The sequence below is a fragment of the Salvelinus fontinalis genome, chromosome 22 (assembly GCF_029448725.1).
Source record: "Salvelinus fontinalis isolate EN_2023a chromosome 22, ASM2944872v1, whole genome shotgun sequence".
Lineage (NCBI taxonomy): Eukaryota > Metazoa > Chordata > Actinopteri > Salmoniformes > Salmonidae > Salvelinus > Salvelinus fontinalis.
The window spans coordinates 15406235-15418453 of NC_074686.1; the positions used below are offsets into that span (position 1 = coordinate 15406235).

General features: G+C 44.6%; 2 protein-coding genes across 7 annotated transcripts in view; both read left to right on the forward strand.

The window, feature by feature from the left end:
- LOC129819937 (phosphoprotein associated with glycosphingolipid-enriched microdomains 1-like) overlaps positions 1–12219 on the forward strand; it is a 90724-nt gene that overhangs the window by 4635 nt on the left and 73870 nt on the right. The window lies entirely within an intron of this gene.
- LOC129819480 (uncharacterized protein FLJ40521-like) lies at positions 738–2264 on the forward strand. Its single transcript, XM_055875782.1, has one exon. The coding sequence runs from the start codon at positions 738–740 to the stop codon at positions 2262–2264; it is 1527 nt and encodes a 508-aa protein (XP_055731757.1).

The following is a 12219-nucleotide window of genomic DNA, read 5'->3' on the forward strand; positions in this document are numbered from 1 at the left end:
TCATTAGACAGACAAACAGCATTGACTTTATTGACACCAACCGGCTTAGAGGTTTCTTCCTACCACTGGCATGGCAGGCTGGCACTTACTGTTCCCCTGTGCCAAGAGAAACGCCCTCCCTCGGTCTGTGTGGACGTCCACTGTGTGTGTTGTCAGTGTGTGTGTGTGTGTAGTCTGTCTACTGGGATTAAAAAGAAGAACTCACAATTCAAACTTTCCCAGATTCTCTGGCCAGTTTGGCAGTATGCAGTGCAGACAACCACTACTACTGTAACATAACAATCATCACATTATTTTGACCACATGTTGGACGCTTCCCTCAGGGAGACGGTTACTCTCTGCTGTACTATACCACAGTGAGTTTATTGACTGATAGTAGTTACTGTTAATCTAAAAGTCTTGATTTAATCAAGCCTTTATCAGTCAAATTATTGATTTAATAAGACGACAGTGTTAACAGCTGCATTCGTTAATGCCAGTTTATTACACCTGCATGTCAAAGATGTGGAGTGAATCAGTTTCAAGTTTTATTACCGGTAGTCTTATGTACAGAATACACATGGTATACATCGTCCAACGAAATGCGTACAGCTCAGCTAGACATCCTAGTTTTTCACTGATAGTAATATAATAGTGATTGTGTTTGACAACATAGATTGAAGCAGACTACAGTGCGTGCGGGACTAATCTGTCATAAATTTAACCCCTACATTAGCGGTGTACTATGTCAGGTCAAAATGAGCCGTAGGGATACTGGCAGCTGTGGTGGAGGGGACTTGAAGTGCACTTTTTCAGCACACACGACTACGTTCTTCAAAAACATCGGGAACCAACGCGACTACGTTCTTCAAAAACACCGGGAACCAACGCGACTACGTTCTTCAAAAACATCGGGAACCAACGCGACTACGTTCTTCAAAAACACCGGGAACCAACGCGACTACGTTCTTCAAAAACATCGGGAACCAACGCGACTACGTTCTTCAAAAACATCGGGAACCAACGCGACTACGTTCTTCAAAAACATCGGGAACCAACGCGACTACGTTCTTCAAAAACACCGGGAACCAACGCGACTACGTTCTTCAAAAACACCGGGAACCAACGCGACTACGTTCTTCAAAAACACTGGGAACCAACGCGACTACGTTCTTCAAAAACACTGGGAACCAACACGACTACGTTCTTCAAAAACACTGGGAACCAACGCGACTACGTTCTTCAAAAACACTGGGAACCAACGCGACTACGTTCTTCAAAAACACCGGGAACCAACGCGACTACGTTCTTCAAAAACACTGGGAACCAACGCGACTACGTTCTTCAAAAACACTGGGAACCAACGCGACTACGTTCTTCAAAAACATCGGGAACCAACGCGACTACGTTCTTCAAAAACACCGGGAACCAACGCGACTACGTTCTTCAAAAACACCGGGAACCAACGCGACTACGTTCTTCAAAAACATCGGGAACCAACGCGACTACGTTCTTCAAAAACACCGGGAACCAACGCGACTACGTTCTTCAAAAACACCGGGAACCAACGCGACTACGTTCTTCAAAAACATCGGGAACCAACGCGACTACGTTCTTCAAAAACACCGGGAACCAACGCGACTACGTTCTTCAAAACACCGGGAACCAACGCGACTACGTTCTTCAAAAACATCGGGAACCAACGCGACTACGTTCTTCAAAAACACCGGGAACCAACACGACTACGTTCTTCAAAAACATCGGGAACCAACGCGACTACGTTCTTCAAAAACATCGGGAACCAACGCGACTACGTTCTTCAAAAACATCGGGAACCAACGCGACTACGTTCTTCAAAAACACCGGGAAGCAACGCGACTACGTTCTTCAAAAACACCGGGAACCAACGCGACTACGTTCTTCAAAAACACCGGGAACCAACGCGACTACGTTCTTCAAAAACATCGGGAACCAACGCGACTACGTTCTTCAAAAACATCGGGAACCAACGCGACTACGTTCTTCAAAAACACCGGGAACCAACGCGACTACGTTCTTCAAAAACATCGGGAACCAACGCGACTACGTTCTTCAAAACACCGGGAACCAACGCGACTACGTTCTTCAAAAACACCGGGAACCAACGCGACTACGTTCTTCAAAAACACCGGGAACCAACGCGACTACGTTCTTCAAAACACCGGGAACCAACGCGACTACGTTCTTCAAAAACACTGGGAACTACGAGGACTTTGGAGAGAGGAAAGCTTTTTGTTCACACCTGAGTGACAGGAGCACACTTCAGTTGTCCAAGTGTTTCTACAGCTGGGATTAGAGACAATGTGTGAAGGTGTCTGCACTGCACCCACTGGGCTTCTCAACCTTGATTATACTGATAGCTAGACCTAGTGCTAGGGATGCCAAAAACGTATAGCATGATTATTGTCCGATTTATTATTTAAATAGGCCTTTCTGATCTAGGCTTATGTATATCTATCTCACAAATGCTTGATTATCAAATGTATTTATATAGCCCTTCTTACATCAGCTAATATCTCAAAGTGCTGTACAGAAACCCAGCCTAAAACCCCAAATAGCAAGCAATGCAGGTGTAGAAGCACGGTGGCTAGGAAAAACTCCCTAGAAAGGCCAAAACCTAGAGAGGAACCAGGCTATGAGGGGTGGCCAGTCCTCTTCTGGCTGTGCCGGGTGGAGATTATAACAGAACATGGCCAAGATGTTCAAATGTTCATAAATGACCAGCATGGTCAAATAATAATAATCACAGTGGTTGTCAAGGGTGCAGCAAGTCAGCACCTCAGGAGTAAATGTCAGTTGGCTTTTCATAGCCGATCATTAAGAGTATCTCTACCGCTCCTGCAGTCTATAGAGAGTTGAAAACAGCAGGTCTGGGACAGGTAGCACGTCCGGTGAACAGGTCAGGGTGCCATAGCCGCAGGCAGAACAGTTGAAACTGGAGCAGCAGCACGGCCAGGTGGACTGGGGACAGCAAGGAGTCATCATGCTAGGTAGTCCTGAGGCATGGTCCTAGGGCTCAGGTCCTCCGAGAGAGAGAGAGAAAGAGAGAATTAGAGAGAGCATACTTAAATTCACACAGGACACCGGATAAGACAGGAGAAGTACTCCAGATCATCCACTTCAGAAGCTTGAAAAGTGTTTGTTGCCATCATTTGGATGTAAACAATGAGGTGTCTGGTTCTCCACTCTGACACTCTGAGAGGCAATTACTTCAACATGCTCCATTTGACACCTTTGAACATTAAACTGGTTTACCTCAGGGGCTGAGTTAAATTGTGACAATTGCTAAGGGCCCCGGTTGATAACAGTGTTTGTGTGTCTGCGTGCATGCGTGAGTGTGTGTGTTGGGATGCTAATGGTTTAGCCAGGTTTGTTCTGTTAACCACAGGGATGTTTATATGAGATGTAGATTCTGATCACACAGGCTCAATAAAGTAGTCTAGGAAACAGGAAGTACTCTTGAGCCACCTCAGAGCTATTCCTCTCCCTCAGCCACAGTCACACTGTCAGCAAGCCTCTGTCAGCAGGGTGTTTGACAACTGTGGTTATAGTGAAAAGGGCTTTGTTGGCACTAAAACTTTCACTTTGTGCATCTCCTCACCTACTCTAATTTCCAGGCTTCTAAAGCCTCTCTCTCTTCAGAGAACTCCCATTCCTTTCCCCCCCTGCAAGCCAAAATTATTGAATTTAGTTTAGGCTACAAAACCATTTTCATTATTCTTAATTTCTCCAATAGCAATGGAATAATATAGTTTAATACTATCCATGTGTTTCACGTGAAACTTGTAAACCTTTTATGAAGATGTCATGGCAGAAAAAGGGGGGGAGATAGCGAGATGTATCGAAGCCAAGGACAGACATTAAGAGAGGGATGAAAAAATAAAGATAAATACAGAGAAAAAGAATGAGAGAGAGAGAGAGTAAATGCTAATCATAAAATGAAGGTATTGATCTCTCCTCGTCGGACCATTGTTGGTGATCTTTAGATTCTCCTTACTGCTATTGACCCTGGCCAAATGGATTTTCTATTTGGACATGAACATTGTTAGAGCATTGTTGCCATGGCCTTCAGAGCCTGTTAGTAGAGGCAATGATTGGAACAAGAACAACTGAAGAGACACAATTTTCAATAGACAGGTACATTTCTCAAAGGTCATTCCATTCCATTGACATTCCTGATGGTGGGAAAATGTGTTGATGCACTTTAATATCCACTAATACCAATTGATGCTGGAAAAACTCAATAACACCAAATTTACCCAGGATGCTCATCTGAACCTAACTGTACTATTCATTACCTAATCAGATAAGGAAATGTCCTGGCTGTTATATTCAAAACAGGGAACCCACCTAATGTCCTATCTGGCTGCATTGCAGAATACCTATTAATCGATTTCACTAATGATTTATAATAGAGGATTAGTTATTCTGTGACCCACTGAACAAGACAGCTTCCAGATCAAGATCACTCAATGTTAGCTGCCATCTTGATCATGTTTACTGTGTGACTCAAAGCTGCAAAACTCTATGATTGACGTGGTTATCCTGTCCGTGTTTACCCTGCTCCAACTTCACTCATTAGATCAGGTTTTGTTTTGCTGTGGTGGTTTGGTTTCCTATTAAATCACAGTAGTTGATTATGACAGGGAGTAAGTCAGTGCGTCATGAGAAAGTGTCATTTGTCTGGTTCTGATGATTCATTGGGATGTCATGCCATGTCTGCAATAGTCTCCTGGGATGAGTCTCAAATGGCATCTTATTCCGTATATAGTGCACTACTTTTGACCAGGGCCCTAGTATACTATATAGGGAATAGGGTGCTATTTAGAATTTAGCTCTGTGCAACACTTTGAAAACATCAGTGAGGGTAGTGTGGCGTGGGTAAAGGCCACAGCAGGGTGCAGGGAAGGCTAGCTGCACCCTGTTCCTCTACAATTAGGTGTGCACTTTAAAAGCCAAATGAAGCAATACACAGAGACATATTAGACATCTGGTTGTCAGGTAGGCAACGCCTTTAAAACATGTCACTCTTGGACTGTCATTGTATTCCAGTCTTTGGAATGTTGGATCACCATTGTCTGAATTCCTTTTCTCAGGCTTAGCACCTACACTACCTGGCCAAATGTATGTGGATACGTATTCAAATGACTGGGTTCGGCTATTTCAGCCACACCTGTTGCTGACAGGTGTATAAAAATAGAGCACACAGTTATGCAATCTCCATAGTCAAACATTGGCAGTAGAATGGGCTTACTGAAGACCTCAGTTACTTTCAACGGGGCACTGTCATAGGATTCCACATTCTCCAACAAGTCAGTTCGTCTAGAGCTACTCGGTCAACTGTAATTACTGTTATTGTGAAGTGGAAACGTCTTGGAAAAACAACAGCTCAGCTGCGAAGTGGTAGGCCACACAAGCTCACAGAACGGGACCGCCGAGTGCTGTAGAGCGGAAAGATCGTCTGTTCGCTGTTGCAACACTCACTACCGAGTTCCAAACTGCCCCTGGAAGGAACGTCCGCACAAGAACTGTTTGTCGGGAGCGTCGTGAAATGAGTTTCCATGGCCGAGCAGCCACATACAAGACTAAGATCACCATGCGCAATACCAAGCGTCGGCTGGAGTGGTGTAAAGCTCGCCAACCATTGGACTCTGGAGCAGTGGAAATGCGTTCTCTGGAGTGATGAATCATGCTTCACCATCTAGCAGTCAGAAGGACAAATCTGGGTTTGACGGATGCCAGGAGAACGCTACCTGCCCGACTCCATAGTGCCAACTCTAAAGTTTGGAGGAGGAATAATGGTCTGGGGCTGTTTTTCATTGTTTGGGCTAGGCCCCTTAGTTCCAGTGAAGGGAAATCTTAACGCTACAGCATACAATGACATTCTAGACAATTCTGTGCTTCGAACTTTGTGGCAACAGATTGGGGAAGGCGCTTTCCTGTTTCAGCATGACAATGCACAACGGTCCATACAGAAATAGTTTGTTGAGATCGGTGTGGAAGAACTTGACTGGCCTGCACAGAGCCCTGACCTCAACCCCATCAAACACCTTTGGGATGAATTGGAATGCCGACTGCGATCCAGGCCTAATCGGCCAACATCAGTGCCCGATCTCACTAACGCTCTTGGCTGAATGGAAGCAAGTCCCGCAGGAATGTTCCAACATCTAGTGGAAAGCCTTCCCAGAAGAGCGGAGGCTGTTATAGCAGCAAATGGGATACCAACTCCATATTAATGGCCCTCATTTTGGAATGAGATGTTCGACGAGCAGGTGTCCACATACTTTTCCATGTAGTGTACAATAACTACTGCCAGACGTGTTTGTCCAGACTCCAGACACAGTTCACATCACTCCGTGTCTGATCTTGCCTGTCCAAGACACACTGTTATCAACCGGGGGCCCTTAGCAATTTTCTCAGGATAACAGGGAGGAGGGAGGTTTAAGCTCGTGTCTGATTGTTGTCCTGTTGTTGGGAAGCCTGCGTTGCATCTCTGCTGCTGCACTGCTCAAGTAGACATCTCCCAAGTATCGCCTGACGACTGGCCCTTTCAAAGTAAACACTGTCGATGTGATTAAATGGAAGTGCCATAGCGGTGATGGGAAATCAGAGGTCTCCCTCAGGATTGTGGATAATTTGACACTTATCATGCGTTCCCCTCCTGTCATTAGTTCAGACCTGATGAGACTGGGGAAAACAAAGCTGTGTGCAACCAGTTAAAGGTAATTATTTTGCCCCATACGCACTGGGGGGGTGTGACGCTACCACTGGGGGGATGTGACGCTACCACTGGGGGGATGTGACGCTACCACTGGGGCGATGTGACGCTACCACTGGGGGGATGTGATGCTAACATAGAGTTACGTAGTTGACTCCAGCTTGAGGGTGGGCGTCAAGGATTGATTGGTCCTTTTGGAGATGACTTGCTGTGCTGTGACCCGAGGTGGCTGGGCTGGTTGTTGCTGTGGCTGCCGCCTGCAGTATGGAATCTGATAGGATAGAACAAGACAGAACAGTACTGTGTGTGTGCGCAGAATGTGTTGCTGCTGCGGTTTCTGTGTGATATGACACAGAGGGAAGAACCTCATCTCACACTCCACTGGATAACAACATTGCAGGGAGACCGGGAGAGAGACACAAACCAACGCACACACACACACACACACACACTCTCTGTCTCTCTGTCTCTCTGTCTCTCTGTCTCTCTGTCTCTCTGTCTGACTAGGTGGCCCTGTAAACATTTGGTGTAGTCTTAACACTTCCTGTAGAGGAAGGCATTATTAACGTGTTTTTAAATCAGGTCTCAGAGTGTCAGTGTGTTTCTTATGGTCATGTGTTGATGAGAAACAGGAGCTTCATTCAACAGCAACACACCACCCAACATCCCTGGAGTACTTGTAGGAAGAAAATAAGGAAGGGAAGCGCTGCTAAGGTACACAATAGTAGGTTTTGGTAGACAGAAGGTGCTAAGGTATACAATAGTAGGTTTTGGTAAACAGAAGGTGCTAAGGTATACAATAGTAGGTTTTGGTAAACAGAAGGTGCTAAGGTATACAATAGTAGGTTTTGGTAAACAGAAGGTGCTAAGGTATACAATAGTAGGTTTTGGTAGACAGAAGGTACTAAGGTACACAATAGTAGGTTTTGGTAGACAGAAGGTTCTAAGGTATACAATAGTAGGTTTTGGTAGACAGAAGGTGCTAAGGTATACAATGGTAGGTTCTGGTAGACAGATGCTGCTAAGGTACACAATAGTAGGTTTTGGTAGACAGAAGGTGCTAAGGTATACAATGGTAGGTTTTGGTAGACAGAAGGTACTAAGGTACACAATAGTAGGTTTTGGTAGACAGAAGGTGCTAAGGTATACAATAGTAGGTTCTGGTAGACAGAAGGTGCTAAGGTACACAATAGTAGGTTTTGGTAGACAGAAGGTGCTAAGGTATACAATGGTAGGTTCTGGTAGACAGATGCTGCTAAGGTACACAATAGTAGGTTTTGGTAGACAGAAGGTGCTAAGGTATACAATGGTAGGTTTTGGTAGACAGAAGGTTCTAAGGTACACAATAGTAGGTTCTGGTAGACAGAAGGTGCTAAGGTATACAATGGTAGGTTTTGGTAGACAGAAGGTACTAAGGTACACAATAGTAGGTTCTGGTAGACAGAAGGTGCTAAGGTATACAATGGTAGGTTTTGGTAGACAGAAGGTACTAAGGTACACAATAGTAGGTTTTGGTAGACAGAAGGTTCTAAGGTACACAATAGTAGGTTCTGGTAGACAGAAGGTTCTAAGGTACACAATAGTAGGTTTTGGTAGACAGAAGGTTCTAAGGTACACAATGGTAGGTTTTGGTAGACAGAAGGTTCTAAGGTACACAATGGTAGGTTTTGGTAGACAGAAGGTTCTAAGGTATACAATGGTAGGTTTTGGTAGACAGAAGGTTCTAAGGTATACAATGGTAGGTTTTGGTAGACAGAAGGTTCTAAGGTACACAATGGTAGGTTTTGGTAGACAGAAGGTTCTAAGGTATACAATGGTAGGTTTTGGTAGACAGAAGGTGCTAAGGTACACAATAGTAGGTTCTGGTAGACAGAAGGTTCTAAGGTACACAATAGTAGGTTTTGGTAGATAGAAGGTACTAAGGTACACAATGGTAGGTTTTGGTAGACAGAAGCTGCTAAGGTACACAATAGTAGGTTCTGGTAGACAGAAGCTGCTAAGGTACACAATAGTAGGTTCTGGTAGACAGAAGGTGCTAAGGTACACAATGGTAGGTTTTGGTAGACAGAAGCTGCTCTTTGGTAAAAGGGTAAATTGGTCATCAAAAAGAAAGGAGGACCAGGGCACTCTTCATATAATTAATGAAAATGCCTTTATTTGTATGGCATGTTCAATGGAAACAAAGTTTAAAAACTGAGGCGTTTCGGCTGCATGGTCTTCATCAGGGAGTACCCTGAAGACCTGTTGCATCGGACTAAACAACCAAAATACACACGATGATAAACACAAACAACCATTTGTCTGTTTGTATGTCAGGAGGAGAGTCATCAAGGGGCTATGCTCCCTGAGGAGCAATGGGCCTGTTAGTAGGCTTGTCTATTGACAAGAGGGACTGGTCTTGTTTATAGCCTTTTTCCCCGGCTATGTGATCGGAGAACTATGCAGATGGCCTATAGAAACATGTTCTGATGTTTCTCATGTTTCTAGTATGCAGTTGGAGTTTGTTTTACTGTATTTGTACATTAGATACATAGTGGGAGGAGTCAGATGTCTGATAACATGCATTGCAGTGCAGGTTTTACTTACTGTGTTGTTTCTTTCACTGATTGCAATCAGAGGAGAAGTGTGATGACCTGTCAGGTGGAAGGTGGAGGCTCCTGGCAGAGAGGGGGCAATCTCCCAGTCTGAGAAAGACCTTATCTACCTCCTCCCTCTCTCCCTCTCCTCCCTCTCTCCTTCTTTCTGGAAACTTCCCAATCAGCAGTATCTGGTGTCCTGTCTATCGGTGGGCGGTGGGCGGAGGGACGGGGACATGGATATTTATCCTCCTAATTACCCACAGTGCACCACACCACATAGCTTTTGTACTTTTCACAATTAAGTGGGACCTCCCTCTTCCTCTTCCTAATGGGTGGCCTGGCTGGGAAACCGCTTTGTTATCTAGCTGGGGCATATTAATACAAAACATAGGAAAACAACCTGTAACAAAGGCCCTCTCTCAACCCCAGTTCCAGTTCAGTTAGGCAGTGCTATTCAGTGGACACACTAGTCCACATCTTTTTATAGTTGGACCTTAGAAGCACTCAGGCTCAATATCAAACACTAAATCAAGAAGCTTGATATCATTGATGGAAAATCAATGATATGATATGGGCAACAGTGTACCTCACCTGGTTGTCCAGGCTTGATCTGATTTGAGTCTGGTCTGGAGCAACAAACTACCTGTATCAGAGTCATACGCAAAGTATTCAGACCCCTTGACCTTTTCCACATTTTGTTACGGTACAGCCTTATTCTAACATGGATTAAATTGTTTTTTCCCTCATCAATCTACAAACAATACCCCATAATGACACCGCAAAACAGGTTTTTAGACATTTCTGCAAATGTGTGTGTGTGTGTGTGTGTATATATAAAACGGATTACATTTACATAAGTATTCAGACCCTTTACTCAGTACTTTGTTGAAGCACATTTGGCAGCGATTACAGCCTCAAGTCTTTTTGGGTATGACGCTACAAGCTTGGCACACCTGTATTTGGGGAGTTTCTCCCATTCTTCTCTGCAGATCCTCTCAGGCTGTCAGGTTGGATGGGGAGCGTCGCTGCACAGCTATTTTCAGGTCTCTCCAGAGATGTTTGATTGGGTTCAAGTCCGGGCTCTGGCTGGGCCACTCAAGGACATTCAGAGACTTGTCCCCAAGTCACTCCTGCGTTGTCTTGGCTGTGTGCTTAGGGTTGTTGTCCTGTTGGAAGGTGAACCTTCTCCCCAGTCTGAGGTCCTGAGTGCTCTGGAGCAGGTTTTCATTAAGGATCTCTCTGTACTTTGCTCTGTTCATCTTTCCCTCGATCCTGGCTAGTCTCCCAGTCCCTGCCGCTGAAAAACATCCCCACAGCATGATGCTGCCACCATAATGCTTCACCGTAGGGATGGTGCCAGGTTTTCACCAGACGTGACGCTTGGCATTCAGGACAAAGAGTTCAATCTTGTTTATCATCAGACCACAGAATCTTGTTTCTCAATCTCATTTCTCCTTTAGGTGCCTTTTGGGAAACTCCAAGCAGGCTGTCATGTGCCTTTTTACTGAGGAGTGGCTTCCGTCTGGCCACTCTATCATATAGGCCTGATTGGTGGAGTGCTGCAGAGATGGTTGTCCTTCTGGAATGTTCTCCCATCTCCACAGAGGAACTTGTCAGAGTGACCATCAGGTTCTTGGTCACCTCCCTGACCAAGGCCCTTCTCCCCCGATTGCTCAGTTTGGCTGGGCGGCCAGTTCTAGGAAGAGTCTTGGTGATTCCAAACTTCTGTCATTTAAGAATGGTTGAGGTCACTGTGTTCTTGGGGACCTTCAATGCTGCAGACATTTTTTGGTACCCTTCCCCAGATCTGTGCCTCGACACAATCCTGTCTCGGAGCTCTACGACATTTCCTTCCACCTCATGGCTTGGTTTTTGCTCTGACATTCACTATACACTGTGGGACCTTATATAGACAGGTGTGTGCCTTTCCAAATCATGTCGAAGCAATTGAGTTTACCACAGGTGACTCCAATCAAGTTGTAGAAACATCTCAATTTTGAGTCTCATAGCAAAGGGTCTGAATACTTATGTAAATAATGTATTTCTGGTTTTAATTTAATTTGCTAAAATTTCTAAACCTGTTTTCGCTTTGTTATTATGGGGTATTGTGTGTGGATTGATGAGGAAAACTATTAATTTAATCAATTTTAGAATAAGATTGTAATGTAACAATGTGGATAAAGGTAAGGGGTCTGAATACTTTCCGAATGCAATGTATTTAAACAAAATCTCTAACATATATCTTTATGTTCTATTTTAATGTGAGCAGAAACAGAAAGACTTGGAAGACATCACCCCTGGGTCAACTGTCTGATTACTGTATGTAGTGTTGTACGGTGTGTCAGAGAACCTTCATATTGATAATGCATCTGGTAATACAGTAGGATGGAGCCCATTTCACCAGAGAGAGCGTTCATACATCTGTTTCCCCTCAAAGTGCAGCAGTAAAATGAGAAGGACAGCAAGGGATTCATCCACATTATACACCTCCCTCCCTTCACTGAGCAGATTGTTTACTGACGTTAGCCATCAAGGGAATTTACTCTCTTCTCCCTACTCTCCAAAGACATAGGGCTCATTGAGTAAATCTGTGGCTGGTCGTTTGCCAAAGAGGACAACGGGGAAGCATATTTACAGATTGTCCGCTTTGGCAAACAACCCAGCCACGGATTTACTCAATGAGCCCTATGTGTTTATTTACTGACGTTCTCGTTCCTCTCCAATCTGCCACTCATAGAGGAGATGGCCATGGGAGGAGGGGGTGACTTTTTGACTTTCTTTAATGATACATCCTCATTTCATTAAAATATCCCCTGTACTGCATGCTCTCCTTGCCCTCTATCCCATGATACAAAACACCACAAATCACAATAACCAAAACCTCACTACTTCTACAACCGTATA

Coding starts and splice junctions, on each gene's coding strand:
- LOC129819480 (XM_055875782.1), top strand. CDS start 738: ATGAGCCGTAGGGATACTGGCAGCTGTGGTGGAGGGGACTTGAAGTGC.